The 18,077-nt window shown below is 48.0% G+C and overlaps 1 protein-coding gene across 4 annotated transcripts in view; it reads right to left on the bottom strand.

Moving 5' to 3' along the window:
• The window catches only part of clcn2c (chloride channel 2c), a 677,449-nt gene that overhangs the window by 228,893 nt on the left and 430,479 nt on the right, over positions 1 to 18,077 (bottom strand). For all 4 annotated transcript variants that reach the window (XM_038815641.1, XM_038815642.1, XM_038815644.1 and 1 more), the window contains one exon: positions 11,996 to 12,151. In XM_038815641.1, coding sequence (XP_038671569.1) covers positions 11,996 to 12,151 — 156 coding nt within the window. The remainder of the gene's footprint in view (positions 1 to 11,995; positions 12,152 to 18,077) is intronic.

Here is an 18,077-nt window from a genome sequence, read left to right as displayed (position 1 = left end):
AGCCGGGTCTGCTAGGCATGGGGCAGTGCCCTGAACTGCTGTCGACGCTGCTGCCGCCGCCTCCTCCGGCTCCTGGCCGCCTGGCCAGCCAGCAGCACCACTAGGGCAATTTCCGCAGGGTCCAAGATATCTTGCGTAATATCTGTAAGGAATCAAAACGGGTATGAGACTGACACCCTGGGACCCTCCAGTCCCCACCTCCCCACCCCCCCCCCCCAACCAGGCACGCACAGCCCATGCACCCCCGGCTGCTGCGTGGGCTCCTAGTCACCGGATACCACAGACTAAGGGGGATTCTCCGCAATCGGCGCGATGGCCTAACGTCGCATCAAAACCGGTGCGAACCACTTCGGTGTCGGGCCGAACAGAAGTAGCAGAATTCTCCGCATATCCCGGGGCTAGGTGGACGCCGGAAGGGTTGGCACTGCAGAGCCAGCGGCAAATGGACTGCGCGAGTCCGCGCATGCGCCAAAGGTCCGGCGTGATCCCGCACATGCGCGGAACTGCCGGTGTATTCTGCCGCATGCGTAGGGGGGGGGGGGGGGTGTCTTCTCCGCGCTGGCCATGGCCGAGCCCTACAGGTGCCGGCGCGGAAGAAAGATGTGCCCCACAGCACAGGCCCGGCCTCAGATCGGTGGGCCGGATCGTGGGCCAGGCCACTGTGGTGCCCCCCTCCCCCCGGCTCGGACCCCCCCCCCCCCCCCCCCCCCAACCACACACGACCGCCCCAGCCTACTTACCTGCCAGGTCCCGCTGTGTGGGACAATCCACGGCAATGGGACTGGCCAGAAACCGACGGCCACTCGGCCCATCGGGGCCCAGAGAATCGACCGGGGGGCCGCTGCCAAAGGCCGCCGACCGGCGTAGCGTGAACCCCACCCCACCCAAAAACCGGCGCCGGGATGGGATTCACGCCATTCACCGGGGATTCTCCGTCCCAGGCACCTGAAAATAACGTTACTAGGACCAGGCGCTGGTCCCCTCACCGCTGCAAACACCCACCCTCCAGTCACAGAAATATTCCTGGTGCAGGGGCCCAGCCCCCGGGTATCTGGATGTTGGTCGCTACGTCCGTGGTTTTGCCTCCCGCAGTGTTCAGGCAGCACAGTGTCCAGGTATCACGGTCTGATTGAGATGCTAGGCAATAACCCCCACATGCTACATCGCCTGGGCACCCACGTGAATCTGCTTGGGGTGTGTTCAGTGCTCACTTAACTACGATCCCAATTCCCAATTAGCAATAGCCTTCAGCCACGTGGCCAGAGGCCTCCGCGGTCAGTGGACGTTATGGTCCATGGGCAGGCAGGCCGAAACTGGGGTTGTCCCTGGAATGGGAAACAGTCCAGGGGTTGTCATGGCGAGCCCGTGGGCGCTGAGACACCCATCTCCCCCATCCCTTTCACCAGCCGACCATCCCGACAGAGGCTGGACAGCGGAGAATCCCCCACCCCCTTCCGAGCACCGGGGCAGCAACCCCCAGTGCCCACGGGCTCATTGCCTGTGAGCCAAGATGGCTACTCGCCTTCTCGAGTGCCCGCAGCAGCCCTACCGGCAGCTTCACGTTTCTAAAAAGGAGTACTAAAGGGCGCCGGCGTGATCACTTGCTGGGAAGGCCATTAGGTCACAGGAGGCTATTAATTGGGGAGTCAATCCCATTAATTGTGTGAAGCTGGGGCTTAAGTGGCGATTATTGGTTTCTCTCCATGCTATGGCGGGATCCTGATTTCACCAACAGGAGCGGGCCAGTTAGCTCGCAAACAGTTCAACGCCCAGCGCGGTTCTCGATTTTGGCATATCCCGTGATTTAATGGCCTCGTCACAGTCTTGCTTCAGCGCAACTTGGCCATTAAATCGTGCCCTACCTCTGTTAAGCCACTTTCATTTACTGGATTTAAACTAATGGTTCAAGCCATATTTATTCACATATTTACATGTCCTACCTGCAGGGTTGCCTAACACAAGCTCCTGAATCTGAGAGAGTATTAATACTAGGGCAGTTATAATCCTACTGTGGCTGACGTCAGTATGAAGCACAGTTAATCAGGGGCATGGATAATTAGCTTCATTTTAGGGAGAACATTTAAACCCTCAAATACTTCAAATTACATAAAAGAGAACCTGAACCAAGGCATGATTGACAAACAAATAGGTGATTTCAAAGCCATTTAAAACGAAATTAAAATGATCGTTTAAGGCTCAGGGTTTTCATTTCCTATTTTCAATAATGTACAATCTTATTCTCCAGTACGAACACCAGTCAAGCCTCTTGAAGGTAATTTTGTGCATCTATTTACTATCAATCACTGAAATAATAACCCATGGAGTATTTTGTGGAACTCGAAGCTGCCAGTTCTTTCACTGATACACACTGGAGAATTCTGCTGGGGGAAGGTTGATTAATTGTGTTGGCAGGAGAAAAAGTAATTTCTAAAGCACACTATTCCTCATCTCAGGAAGCACAATACGAGCAGATTATCATATAGTCAAACTTCATACAGCATAAAACAAAGGTGGTTATTTGGAGACTTGATGTTATAGGAACCAAGGGAATGTAACCAAATTAGATTCCTGTCGTGGAACACGCTAATTTTGTGTTATCCATTTTGGGCAGATGTTATGAACAGACCAATTTAGGTGTGGTATACTTTTGTATTATAGAGTGTATAGTATAGACACATAGAATTTTGCAGTGCAGAAGGAGGCCATTCGGCCCATTGAGTCTACACCAGCCCTTGGAAAGATCACCCCACTTAAGCCCACACGTCCACCCCATACCCATAACCCAGCAACCCCTCCCAACCCCTTTGGACACCAAGGGCAATTTAGCATGGCCAATCAACCTAACCTGCACGTCTTTGGACTGTGGGAGGAAACCGGAGCACCCAGAGGAAACCCACGCAGAGATGGGGAGAACGTGTAAACTCCGCATAGACAGTGACCCAAGCCGGGAATCAAACCTGGGACTCTGGAGCTGTGAAGCAACAGTGCTAACCACTGCGCTACATTGCCGCCCAGTTGTAAATAAAGTTGTTTTTCTTCTTTTCTTTTATCGTAAAAATTTTTTTTGCTTTCAATAAGGTTATCTTTCTTTTTACTTCTTTCTACATTATCAATTATACTTGTTAAATGGTTTAGCACAGGGCTAAATCGCTGGCTTTGACAGCAGACCAAGGCAGGCTAGCAACACGGTTCAATTCCCATACCAGCCTTCCCGAACAGGCACCAGAATGTGGCGACTAGGGGCTTTTCACAGTAACTTCATTTGAAGCCTACTTGTGACGATAAGCGATTTTCATTTTCACAAATCACTATTATTATTAAATATTCAGCAAAATTGTTGTTTTAACAAATTACTTGACCGTGGTCACTCATTCCTGTTAAGCCCAGAGTATGACTCTGAACCCAAGTGAAACTCCACAAGGGACTCTCATACCCTTACAAGATAAGTATTTAACTTCAATCCATTGAGGGAAAGGAGACAATGCAAGCCAGAGTGGACAGGTGTGGGACAATACAGGACAAAATATGGGCAGCTGACTTTTGAACAGGTTGGAGTTGATGAAGAGGGTAATAGAGGGGATTGATGAAGAGGATATCAGAGAAATCAAGTCAAGAAAAGACAGTGTTTCAGTTGCAATAGTGATGGGGAAAAGGTTATGTCGAAGGAATTGAATGGATCGGACGTGATATTTGAAGTTTAGCTCTGGGCTGAAAAGCAGAGATAATGATTGAGCCAGAAACAATGGCTTTGGTCTTCCCGCTGTTCAGGTGGAAGAAATTTGTCCCATTTACAGTGAAGTTTGATCTATAGTGGTGTTGAAGCCTAGGATATCAGGAGCGGAGACCAGCCCAGAAGATAGCAGGAAAAGGTACAGTTCAGGAAATCAGTAGCTAACGTGGTGTTCAGACCAGGACACCAATAGATTGTGCAGAGGAATAAACCTCTACACAAGAGCCTGTACAACAGTATGCAATGCCCTGACATCAACTGTGAACTCACACATCCAGGAAAAACAGTAGCTACTGTATCTGCACGAGGGAGTAATTTTTAGCCTGGTGAACACATGAGGCTGAATTTTTGCCCTAAAGGCAGGACAAGGATCTGGGTCATTTCTGGGTCAGAAAATAGTCTCCGGTGAGAAACTGATTCAAGTTCAAATTTCCATTGCAAGAGGGAAGAAAGATGGCAAGAGGATTCTGAAGACTGGTGCGTTTGCTGGACAGACTGTCATTTCATTGATTCTGACCTAGATCGAATGATAGAGGCCATGAGGGCAAAGAGGGAGGAGGCCATCTTATCGTGCATCAGGGGAAACTCCCTGTCCAACATCATCTTCCTCTGCCTCCAATTTCTTCCTCTCTTACCTATGGCTCTTTCCTCAAAGAGCATCTGCTTCCAGTGCCTCACTGTCCTCAAGAACCAGACTGCTCCATGCTATGGAAAGTGCAGCAGACCACTACAATGACAGAGATCCTTGCAGTAGGGTATCAGAGGACACAAACTGACTGTCTTGCTATTGGAGCCATTTCTTCAGAGGCACAATGCCTATTCAATTGTTGTCCCAGTGGACTGGTCATCCTGGTTACATTGCCTCTGTGCCTCCAGCTCGGAATCCGCCAGAGCAGTGAGTAGTCATCTCTTCAAATAATCTCCCTTGTACCCAAGAATCCACCCATGCACTTTAGCTGTTGGAGTGAAGATCTGAGTCATTACGGAGTTGTGGAGAATGATGGAGTCGTGGCAGCTGCCTGGAAAGCGAGCGTACACATGCAAGAAGCTCTTGTCATGGGCGCGAACAAGGTAAACATTGAGGGTGTGGGTGCCCTCCCTGTTGTCAGATCTCACTGGCCAGTCACTGGGTGCCTGATGGCCACCTGGATGCAATCGATGATACCCTGTTCCTGGGAAAATCCAGCAGTGACAGTAAAATCTGATGCCCTGACTCACTGCAGGGCATTAAAGGAATGTGGCATCCAACTATGGCAAAGAGGGCGTCAGCAAGCTGCAATGATGTGCAGGTGTATTCAGGTGCTATTTTGTCCTTTGCAGAAGCCATAAACAAAGGGCGGGATTCTCCCGAATCCCCGTGATGGCCTGACGCCAGCGTAAAAAGCGGTGCAAACCATTCCGGCATCGGGCCGACGGGAAGTTGTGGAACCCTCCACACTTCCGGGGGCTTGGCCAGCGGCGGAGGTGTTGGCACCGTGCCAACTGGCAGCAAAGGGCTGGCGCGAGTTAGCGCATGCGCAGAAACCGCCACCATGGTTCCACGCATGCGCAGACCAGCCGGCGTATCCTAGTGCATGTGGAGTGTGTCTTTTCCGTGCCGGCCAAGTCGGAGCCCTACAGGGGCCAGCGCGGAAGGAAGGAGTGCCCTCATGGCACAGGCCCGCTCCGAGCACCGGGGCAGCAACTGCTTTTGCTGCAGATATGGGCCCCCGCACATCCGGGTCAGAGGCAATGCATGCACATGGCTGTGGCCTCCAGTGTCTGTGCCATGCTCCATGGCGGACTCCGCCACCACCCTGGACCCCTCCAGACGCACAAGGTCAGACTTTTCCCATTGGATCCTGGGACCATCCAGCCGCAGCCGCCAACCGAGGAAGCGAGGGAAATGCGGCGGTCTGCAGGTGAGACTGAAGCAGTGCGCTTTCAAGATCCCTCTCCCCAGCATATTGCTGGCAATACTCCAAGTGATCGAAAACAAGCTGGATGAACTTAACGCCAGACTTACCTCTCAGATGGAAGTAAGAGACTGCTGTGTGCTCTGTTTCACAGAGACATGGCTCACCCCTACCTCACCGGAATGTGCCATACAACCTGAAGGCTTCTCAATTCAACGGGCGGACCGCGCCGCGTCATCAGGCAAAGCAAAAGGGGGAGGGGTTTGCCTCCTCATCAACTCCTCGGTGCTTGGATGTGGCGACCCTACTGCTCCCCGGACCTGGAATGCTTGACTGTGAAGTGCCGCCCATACTACCTCCCACGTGAGTTTGCTTCAGCCATTATCACAGCGGTCTACATCCCACCCCAGGCAGAAGTGAAGAAGGTGCTGGACGAACTGTACACAGTATAAATAACAATGAAACGGAACACCCGGAGGCCTTGTTCATCATGGCCTCAACAAGGGGACTTCAACAAGGCCAACCTCAAGAGTGTACTGCCAAAATTCCACCAGCACATCTCCTGTCCCTCCAGGGGCGACAACACTCTTGACCACTGCTACTCAAAAATCTAGGGCGCCTACCGTTCCATCCCCCAACCGCACATTGGGAAATCAGTCCATAAGACGGTGTTCCTTCTCCCAGCATACAAGCAGAAACTCAAGCGGGAGAATCCAGTTAAGAATGTCATGCAGTGCTGGTCCGAGGAAACAGAAGAGCTCCTACGTGACTGCTTAGAGACAGTGGATTGGTCCATATTTAAGAACTCAGCGACCAACTTAAATGAGTCTGCCACCACCGTCACAGACTTCATCAGCATTTGTGTGGACGACTGTGTGCCAAAGAAAGCAGTACGTACATTCCCAAACTGGAAAGCATGGCTCAATCTCAAGGTTGACTCCCTACTGAAGGAGAGGTCTAAGGCATTCAAGTCAGCCGACCCTGGCCCTTACAAGAAATCCAGGTACGACCTCTGTAAAGCCATTCAAGATACCAAGAGAGAATATCAACCCAAGCTAGAGTCACAGACAGACTCTCGGCGGTTGTGGCAAGGCCTAAACTCCAGCAGCAGTGCACCCCTCACCGATGAACTCGATGCATTCTATGCTCGGTTCGAGCAGGAAACCAACAAACTGCTGTTGAGTGCCCCAGCAGCCCATAACTCACCCATACCCACCATCACACCTTCTGAAGTCAGATCGGCCTTCCTGAAAGTGAACCCTTGGAAGGCGACGGGCCCGGACGGGATCCCTGGTCGTGCACTCAGAGCCTGCGTGGACCAGCTAGCAGATGTGTTCATGGACATTTTTAACCTGTCCCTATTCCACTCTGAAGTCCCCACCTGCTTCAAGAAGACCACCATCATACTGGTGCCAAAGAAGAATGAGACAACTGTGACACCGTCAATGACTACTGTCCAGTGGTCCTGACATCAGTCGTAATGAAGTGCTCTGAGAGGTTGGTCATGAAACGCATCGCCTCCATACTCCCAGAACGTGTCGATCCACTGCAATTCACATACCGCCGTAACCGGTCCACAGCAGATGCCATTTCCCTTGCCCTACACTCATCCCTGGAGCATCTTGACAAGGACTCCAACATCAGACTCCTATTTATTGACTACAACTCCGCCTTGAACACCATAATCCCAGCCAAGCTCATATCAAAGCTCCAAAACCTAGGACTAGGCTCCTCACTCTGCAACTGGATCCTCGACTTTCTGATCCACAGACCATAATCAGTCAGAATAAACAACACCTCCTCCACAATAGTCCTCAATACCGGGGCCCAGCAAGGCTACGTACTTAGCCCCCTACTCTACTCCCTGTACACACACGACTGCGTGCCAAAATTTGGTTCCAACTGCATCTACAAGTTTGCTGACGATACGACCATAGTGGGCAGGATCCTGAATAACGACGAGTCAGAATACAGGAGGGAGATAGAGAACCTAGTTGAGTGGTGCAGTGACAACAAGCTCTCCCTCAATGTCAGCAAAACTAAAGAGCTGGTCATTGACTTCAGGAAGCAAAGTACTGTACACACCCCTGTCAGCATCAATGGGACCGAGGTGGAGATGGTTAACAGTTTCAAATTCCTAGGGGTACACATCACCAAAAATCTGTCCTGGTCCACTCACGTCGACGCTATCACCAAGAAAGCACAACAGCGCCTTTACTTCCTCAGGAAACATAAGGAAATTCGGCATGTCCACATTGACTCTGACCAACTTTTGCAGATGCACCATAGAAAGCATCCTATCTGGCTGCATCACAGCCTGGTATGGCAACTGCTCGGCCCAGGACCGCAAGAATTTTCAGAGAGTCGTGAACGCAGCCCAGTCCATCACACAAATCTGCCTCCCATCCACTGACACCATCTATACCTCCCGCTACCTGGGGAAAGCAGGCAGCATAATCAATGACCCCTCCCACCCGGCTTACTCACTCTTCCAACTTCTACCATCGGGCAGGAGATACAAAAGTCTGAGACCACGCACGAACAGACTCAAAAACAGCTTCTTCCCCACTGATACCAGACTCCTAAACAACCCTCTTATGGACTGACCTGATTAATACTTAATTGTATGCTTCACCCGCTGCCGGTACTTACATAGTTACATTGTGTACCTTGTGTTGCTCTATTATCGTATTTTCTTTTATTTCCTTTTCTATTCATGTACTTAATGATCTGTTGAGCTGCTCGCAGAAAAATACTTTTCACTGTACCTCCGTACATGTGACAATAAACAAATGCAATCCAATCCAATTCATTTGAGAGAGCACAGACTTCTCTAATTGACTGAAATATTGGTCATTGTTTTTGTTTTGAGGAATATACTGGAGACGGTGAATGATTTTCCAATGAGCTCATTTATGTTTCAAATACCACAGGATTCTTTAGAACAGTGGCATTAAAAATAGACTTTATGGTGTCTTTGATGTAGAAAAACAAAGCAAATCACCCACTTGTCCCACAGGTATATTTTCCCTTTTCCCTTTGGTGTCCAGTTTGTATCTTTCTCAAATTGTTTATTTTTTGTAGACAAAATTGCTTATTTGATTTATTACACTGTTCCAGCTCTTTAAAAAAAATACCTTAAGGGTGTTTTTCTTAATCTTTAATAAAGTGATGCATCAATTTCACCCACAATTCATAGCATATGGCATATATATTTAAGACAAAAATTGGAGTGCTATTTTTGTGCACCTGGGACACATATTACTTGAACAATATGATCGAAGCCATGAAGGCAGACAATTACCACTGCTAAAGCAGTAAATATGTAAACTTATTTGTTTGTGTGGTGTCATAAAATCCATTGATCTATATGTCATGGAATGTTAAATTAGCAGTTTGTGAAAATTGGAACATTTCAGTAACAGGATGTCCCAATGCACAGTACATTGCTCCCTGTCTAGCAACAAGGGACCTTCTGGGGGTGTTTTGATAGGTCACCAGATTTTCTCAGGGTCAGTGGTGTACAGCTCTTCCCGAGGCAGTCAGTTTCAGGGAGTCTGCCAGCCAACAGGTTCCATAGAGACAGGGCAGGCAAATGTCCCAGTTAAATGGAGTTTAAAAAGTGAAAGAGCTGCAGGGAGCAGGGAAGTAAAGAGGGCCGTAGGGGCCCTTTGGAGCAATAGAATTCTGCTTGGTCTGACCATAGATCTGAAGGTACGCCTGCAAGCAAGAGTTTGAGTCTGGAATCCAAGGAGAAGGAATCTCAGAAGGTGAGATTGAAACACTGTGAGGTAGGCCAATGCTAAAGCCATCCTCGTGCATGCAATGTTTGGAGAGAATTACAAGGAGAGGTCTCAAAGGTGAAGATTTGAATCCCTCATGAGAAAGGCAAAGTTTCCCTGAGATGTGTTGAGTCACACTGGGACTAACATCTGGGTGGTTTATTGAGAAATCCATGGAATCTGTTTTGGTTGCAGGTGATTGAGGACAATGCAGTTGCCTGGAGATGGCTTCCCAGAAGCAGACCTGGGAGCCAGAACTCAGGCCACCTTTCTGGGTTTATCACAAGTCCTAAACTGCGCCATGAAGGAAAACCCACTCCACAACGGTGGCCCGGCTGCAAAGGACTTTTTAAAAAATTTAAATTATAAAAAGTTGGACAGAAGGCACCTCCATTTGTGGCACTTTCTTACTTATGACCATGCTATCCTGCTACAGCTTTCAAATTGGAGGTCTTCTTATGGGCTTTCCAGCTTTGAGAGTCTGCTATTGTCCTTTATTGGACAGCAAGCACACCCTCTGGTCATTAATTAGCTGCTTTGGGGTAAATCACATCGAGGGCTGTTTTCCCACACAATATGGGCTTTTACACCACACTTGAGCCTGACAGGGAGATTCCGATGCATGCAGCAAAATCCTACTCAAGGATTACAAGTTTATATTTAATGCATGTGAAGGGCCAGCAGCCAATGTAATTCAAAAGAGATTGTAGTGATAGATTAGTAGGGCATGCTTTGGAAAATAAATGAGCAGCAGAATTTGGAAAGTTTGAAGATTAAAGAGCTCAGAGGATTTGTGGGGTGGAGTTGGAATGAGGGACATTGTAGGCCAGGTGAACTGCTTGCCGTCCTTTCATTTTCCAAATCCTTCACTGTATAATTTTCCTTTCTAATTGCCTCAAAGTCTATATCTTGTTTGCTACTTGTGGTAAAGGATTTCATATTCCGGTGATCTAGAGTAAAATAAAGTATTTTTTAAATTCCCTTCAGCATTCTACTCATAATTCATGAGTCTATGGAGTATAATCTTAGCTATTCACCTGGGTATTAAACTGGTGTCATGCATCAGTTGCTTATTGTAGCAAATGTATTATTTTAATTTCCATTGATCAACTTAGAACATCTGTGTCTCCCCTTGGTGGGATCCTACTTCATATTTCCTACTTTAAAGATCCTTGTATCTACTTCTATACAATCGTCTGTTAGGGTAAGATTTTATCCGAGATAGGGACTCTAAATGTAATTTAAACAGGAATTAGAAGTAAGAATATTAAATGATACAGAAAGCACAGGATCATGAATGTCCATTTAGAATTGGCCAGATTTGTCCTGTACTAAGGCATCTACTGGCCCAGATCCCCCGTTCTCCTGATAGCTGGTGACTGGATGTACCCCCGAGATGAACTATGGGATCCCTCGGAAGTCCCAATATAATGACTCCATGGGAATTGCCCAGGAAGTTTGACTACCCATGGACAATTCCTCCAAAGAAGTCTCCAGATCTGAGTTAGAGTCGGAGAGTTTGGCTGGTTCCAACTTACTTACCTAGATGGGAAATGTTAGACAGAAAAATCCTACTGTAACACCTATGTAACTATACAACTGACTCACAATCACCTATGCTGATATCACCCCCTACCCACCCACACCCCACAACCCGAGCCGACCTCACCACCTGCCTCCCAACCGAACCAACCTCAACATCCTATCCCCTCATCCACTAGACCCCTTACCTTACCCATCCACCCCTCATCCCCAACCCACCCACTCATCCACCTTAACCCCTTATCCAACCTACCACCTTACCCATCCTACCTCGAAATCCAACCGAGTCTCTTACCCATGTAAACTTAAATTATTTACTTATCAGAATACAACAGTTTGTGCTGTAAAAAGGAGGCTTGGCTTCTACAAAGATTCGCTGCGCTGACTGATGTCCCTAAGGTTTCCTGAGCATAGTCAGTTTGGAAGGATCCTCCATCGGAAGATTGCTCAGAAAAATCAGACGAAGGAGGAAGTAGGTATTTTGTTTCCCCTGATCAGAAATCTGGGTTTTGACCCTGACCAGAGGAGTTGGGCCAATGTGTCTGTCCTTTGTTAAAGATACTCCGGCAGCCTTCAACTCAAACTATGTTCTTGAACATGTCAACCTCTGGCAGGGAACAGAGCATCTTGGACCAGGTGAATAGGGCAACCAACAAGGCATTTCCAGAGCCAGTCAGATTTAAGGATTGGGGAAATAAACAATGAAAAGACTGAGGCAAAGGGTGAATTAAAGAGGTGAATTAAATGTCAAGTCAGGATACAGGAAGGGAACTAGAAAGGGAATGAAAGATTGGATTGAGAGAAAACAAGTTTAAAAAAAGAAAACTTGGCATTTTAAAGATCTCCCCAAAAACATGAATATTCAATATAACAATGAAATTAATGCCCTAATGTTGGCCCAACTGTATGTAATCACTACTATATTTAAAATGGCCGACTAGGGCACCATGAAGATTAAATAGTGTCAATGTAACTTTATAGAAGCAAACAGAACCATGTTGCACTTGTTAATATACAAGTTTAAAGGGAATACATTAATGGCCTACCTTCATCAAGATGAAAACCACCAGGGTTACAAAGACATTTGCTCGAGGATTCTTCCAGGCCTCTGAAATCCCAATGTAGTCAAATTCTTCAGCAATTCCTTGTTTGGCCCAAGTCCTGTTATCAAACAAAGTGACCAGTGTTTCCTTCTGGGTGAGCTATGGACCAAACATAGTGAATCCAATTAATAGATTTTGCAAAAAAACATACAGACAAATTAAAAACAAATCAACAAAGATTAAAGAAGAACCAGGCAAATTGGCTGTGGGATTAAACAACAGCTCTCTAACTGTCTAATAATGACACACTTACTAAAATTAACTCAAAAGCATCATTTTAAAATGCAACAATGAACATAACAAAGTTGTTTGATTGCACAGCAGTTTACTTAAGGAGTAGTATTAAATATCCAAGTCTTCAGTTACTGACTTGTAGGCCAATATGTAAATACTGTGTTTTTGCTGGCAAATACCACCAATATTGTACTTTGAAAATTTGTGCATAATCTTGGACTACTCTGTTCAACAAATACAATGGCATTTTAAAGCTCAACATCATAGAAGGGATTCACTCCTACCCGGCGGGGTGGGGGATCCCGGCAGGACGGAGTGGCATGAACCACTCCGGTGTCGGGCCACCCCGATTCCACACCTTCAGGGGCTAGGCCCACCCCGGAGTGGTTTGCGCACCGCCGGCCAGCGGGAGAGGGGTTTGGCGCCATGCCAACTGGCGCTGAAGGGCCTCCGGCCAGCACGAGTCAGCGCATGCGTGGGAGCGCCGGCGTCATCCCCATGCATGCGCAGAGGGATTCGCTTCCGCACCAGGAATGGTGGAGGACCACAGCCTCCGGTGCGGAAGGATAGAGTGCCCCCACGGCACAGGCCCGATCGCGGGTCAGGCCACTGTGGAGGCACCTCCCGGGGCCAGATCCCCCCGCGCCCCCCCCAAGAACCCCGGAGCCCGCCCGCGCCGCCAGGTCCCACCAGTAAGGGACCTACTCTAATTTACGCCAGCGGTACTGGCAACAAACGGCCAGGACTTCGGCCCATCGCGGGCTTGAGAATTTGTGGAGCCCCGGGGCCCATTGAGGTGTGCCGGTCCCCACCGTTCTTCGAGGCGGGTGGTGCGACTCACGGCGGGGCAATTTTTGGGGGGGGGGGGGGGGGGCGGGAGAATGTGGAGGACGGCGGGGGCGGGATTCACGCCGACCCCCGACGATTCTCCGACCCAGCGGCGGGGGGGGGAGGGGGGGGGGGGGGGTCAGAGAATCCCACCCCATATGTTGTAATTCTGGAGGATTAATTGCTTTCATTTTTACGTTTTACTCAGGATAATTTGGGATTTTTGCTACCAAATAACTGTGAAACAATGTGAAAATTTCTTCTATTGACCAATATTTTTTAGTCAGTTGCGATAGCCTCACCAGCCGCTTGTGAGCAATGCTATGCTGACATGAGAACCAATTAGCTAGAGGTGCTGGGCAATTTCAGCTCATTGTTTTGAATTCTCTTGTATAAAATGCTTAATTATGAAACAGTGCAATAACCGGATTGCAGCCATCTGCTCCAATTTGCAAGAAATATGCATTTATTAGTGGCTTTCAAAATGAGAGCAGTCATGAAAGAATATGGGTTTAAAGCCATTTTGATTAAAATAGTGCCCCAGGCAATCTGCGAAAGGGATTGCAAGAAAGGGCACAGCAGTGATGAGTCACTGGGCAGATAATTGAGGAACAGGCTGCCAACTAGCCAGTTCACATACCCCATATTTATTGAAATGATAGATTAAAGGCTTAAGAAAATCCTTCATTCTGCTTGGTAGTATATAGTTTATATATATATATGAATGTCAAATACACAGGAAGGAAGGGCACCAAATACATTTCTTCCAGACAAGTCAGGCAGGATTTTAATGGATTATATATTTGGAATTTAAAAACTGGCTGTGCTTCCATCCAAAAGCTGCAAAGGAAATTCTTAAGTCTTTCTGTTGTCAGCTTGTAAACTGCAGATGTGGAGCATGATTTAACCACTGCATCTGGGATGCGCTGGTTAAATAGAGGCAGAAACCAAAATCAAGAACCATGCTGGGTCCAAATTGGTCACCATCTAACTGGCTCGCCTCCGATGGAGAATTCTGCATCACACCCAAATATGGTGTGCATATCATTGACCCCAAGTAACACCAAGTTTCATCTCATCAGCGAGATTGGAGCCGAATGTAACGACCTCCCTGGAATTAACCGGCTCCCCAGCAAGAAATCATGTGGGTATCGTTTAGTACTCCTTTTTAATAATGTGAAGCTGGTGCAATAGCTGCTAAGGGGAACTGAGGAGGTGAATAGCCAATTCCATTTCTGGGCATGTAGCTCAAGGGCACTGGAGCTGATGCCCCAGTGCTCAGGGAGAAGGACCTTAAGTGTTCACGGTTGGGGGGTGCAGGGCGGAGTGTGAGGGACTTTTCGTCTGTGAGGCCTTCAAGCCATCTTTAAATATTGTAGGTAATCATAACAGGGGCAACTACTGCTGCTGCCTGTCTATCGTACCAAACACTTCAAGACAGAACCCTGTTCTTGGTTATATGCTGATGGTCATGTCAACTCCCTCTGAATGTGAACAGCCTCCAGCTTCACAGCTGAAGACTGTTGTGAATAAGCAACTGATCTTGTTAGTTGTGAGAGCACTCCCCAGCTGCAGTTTGTATTTGCTGCTTGCACCTGCTGGTAACTTTCAAATGCCTGGAGGCTGCTGTAGCTGAGAGTTTGTTTGCTGCTTGCTGCTGCCTTCTCTGCTTGCTGGCTGCCTCTTCCCCTTGGGCTTACTTGCTGCTTTCTGGACTCGGCAGCTGCCGATATTGTATTCCTTTTTCTTTTTCGTATTGATTTTATCTTTGGTGTGCAGCTGGTGTCCTCGTTATATTGCTGCCTGTTTTATGTGTTTCTTCTGGCACACTACTGGTGCTGGTGAGGTGGGGTGTTCTCTCTCCTTCTGTTGGACCTGTGTCTGTGTCCTTTTCCAGTGGTTTGAGTCGCTTCTTAGCAATCTTCTGCCAATGTAGGTCTGATGCTGGGGGCCGGGCAGAGGGGCTGCCTCTTTATTATGGGCCAACTTATCCCTTGGGTACAAAGTGAGGGCTTTCTGAGCCACACACGTGATGGATTATGGGGTCAGTGGCAGGTGGCATGCACGGCACCGCAACTAGTCATGAAGGGGCTGTGTTGCTGGATGCCGGGGTTGCTGAGGAACAAGCACTAAGATGGGATGTGGAGAAGGTGCGAGGTGTCAGCCAGTGATTTGGTGCGGGGGGTGGGGAGGTTTGCAGGCAGAAACTGATGCCGGAAGAGAGGTGGTAACTTACTTTAGCAGCTTGGTGGCGTTCGTTGATTTTCTTCCAACTGTGTACAGTGGTCTTCATGGTCATGTTGCCGCACTGCCAGCCACTGCCACTGCCTCCCAGGCAAATTGATGGCCCTGCTGCTGACCATTCAACCTCTCAGGGGTGCAGGATGTCCTCTATCCTCCACTGCATCCAGAAGCCTGATCAGGTCGGCATTGCCAAAACAAGGTGTAGGTTTGTGCGCTGCCATGCTTGTGTGTTGACTGGGAGTGAGTGGTGAGGGTGTAATTAAAAGCAGTTTACCCTTGTTACCGGCAAGACACTTAAGCGTGGGTCTAGCGAAACAGATGGCAAGACAGCCAGCAATGGCGAGAAGCCCAAGGGGGGGCTCACTTCCAGCACTAAGTGCTATTAAATCCGGACTGTGATCTCGCCAGTGCAGCCGTCAGCAAACACCGTGCCAATCGTGCCCAAAATGACACAGAGAACTTTTCCCGCCCGTTATTTCAGCACATCCAATAGGCACCTGAGATTTATACAATATTCAACCAAAATACCAAAAAAAAACAACGGGACAGAAATAACAGAGCATTTAATGAACTGAAGGTATACTGGCTCCTTTGTTGGTATACCCAGGTTGGATTTTAATTGAAAGATATTAACAATTCCAGTTGCAAACTCTCCTCATTTGCTCAATTCATGTTGAATGTTTAGGGTACCAAAGGCAATTCGGTTTGAATAAATCTGTTTCCAGAAGCTGCCAACATTTAGCCTCATGTAACTTTTACCAGGATTGGCGCATGACTCAGTGCGTCCATTTAAACTGCTAGTTTAGCACTGGTGTGAAACAATTACTAATGTGGTCAATGATTTGGCAAGTGAAATACAGGTGATTTAATAGTAATTACAAGGTTTTACTAGTAGTTGTAAGTTTTTACAAGTAGTAAGGCTTGTTAGGAGTAGTCAGTTCATTAATTATTTTTTACATAGAATTTACAGTGCAGAAGGAGGCCATTCGGCCCATCGAGTCTGCACCGGCTCCTGGAAAGAGCACCCTACCCAAGGTTAACACCTCCACCCTATCCCCATAACCCAGTAACCCCACCCAACACTAAGGGCAATTTTGGACACTAAGGGGAATTTATCATGGCCAATCCACCTAACCTGCACATCTTTGGACTGTGGGAGGAAACCGGAGCACCCGGAGGAAACCCACGCACACACGGGGAGGATGTGCAGACTTCACACAGAGTGACCCAAGCCGGAATCGAACCTGGGACCCTGGAGCTGTGAAGCGATTGTGCTATCCACCGTGCTGCCCCAATTATAGTTAATTTAAGAAAAATAAATTAAGTTATACAGAATGAAAATGGCAGGGCAGGTGCTGTGTTACAGCTGCAGTATGTGGCAACTGGTGTGCACCAGTGTTATCCATGGTAAAGTGTCTGTGGCTCGAGGAACTTCAGCTCAGAATCAATGAGCTGCAGGCCAAGCTTCAGACACCCATGCATCAGGAATGGGGAGAGATACCCAGACATTTTGTTCCAGAAGGCAATCGAATTCAGGTAGTCGTCAGGGATAGGAGCGTAAGAGAGTGAGTGAAGCAGGTAAGGGGATCAAGAAGGCGGTAGCAGATCTGCCTCAAGCCATGGAATTGCCCAGTTGGTTTGAGGTTCTTGCAGCTTGTATGGGTGGTCGCAGGAGCTGCAAGGTGGATGAGCAACCTGACCATGGCACCATGGTACAGGAATCCATTTAAATGATGGAGGTAAAATAGGAATGTTGTGGTAGTTGGCAACAGTAGAATCAGGGAATCAACACGGTTCTCTGAAACCAAGAGTCCAGAAGGCTCTGTTACTTGCCCGATGCCAAGATTCAAGACTGGACAGGAATTTGCAGTGGGGAGGAGGAGGAGAATCCAGTTGTCGTGGTTCACATGGGTACCAACAACATCAATAGGACTAATAAAGAGATTTGGCTCAACAATTATGACCACCGAGAGGCTACATTTCAAAGAAGAATCTCAAAGGTAATAATCTTTGGATTATTATCTGAGCCAGGAGAAAATTGGCATCAGATCAATAAGATTAGAGAGATGAATATGTGCTTCCAAGATAGGTATGGGAGAAATGGGTTTTGATTCATAGGGCACTGACTCCAGTACTGGGGAAAATGCGAGCTGTCCTGTTAGCTGGGTCTTCAACTAAACTGTGCTGGGGCACTGTTCTGGCAAGTCTCACAACTAAAGTCCTAGAGAGGGCTTGACACTAAATAGTGGGGAGAAGAAATCATGTGAGAGTAGATGTGATAAGTTAAAGGGAAATGATAAAATAATGGAGCAGGCTAGAGATTTAGGTGATGATAACCGGGAAGTGGCAGAAAGAGACAAAGTGTAAAAAATTAAGAATGCGCCTGCAGATACGGCCAGTGATTGCAAAAATGGTTAAAAACAAGACAGAGGGCACGATTCTAAATATGGAAGCGAATGAGAACTGCCGTGAGTTCGCTGGCGCTCAGCCGGCAATGCTATTCAAGCTGAATTTGTTCACTTACTGATGCTCCACAGGCTTCACACTGCAAATGGGGGCTCACCAAGCGATTTGCCTGACTGTGCGTGCCAGTCCCCCCACTAACAAGGTCGAGCAATGCTTAAAGAACACTTGCAGAGCTAGCCTCACTCAGCTCGTAGCCATGGTACTGAGACGACCGGCCCCACGATTCGGCGATGTGACCTGCAGAGGCTGCTAG

The sequence above is a fragment of the Scyliorhinus canicula genome, chromosome 13, assembly GCF_902713615.1.
Source record: "Scyliorhinus canicula chromosome 13, sScyCan1.1, whole genome shotgun sequence".
Lineage (NCBI taxonomy): Eukaryota > Metazoa > Chordata > Chondrichthyes > Carcharhiniformes > Scyliorhinidae > Scyliorhinus > Scyliorhinus canicula.
Note: the sequence above shows the minus strand (reverse complement) of the source record. Positions and strands in the feature narration are given on the sequence as shown.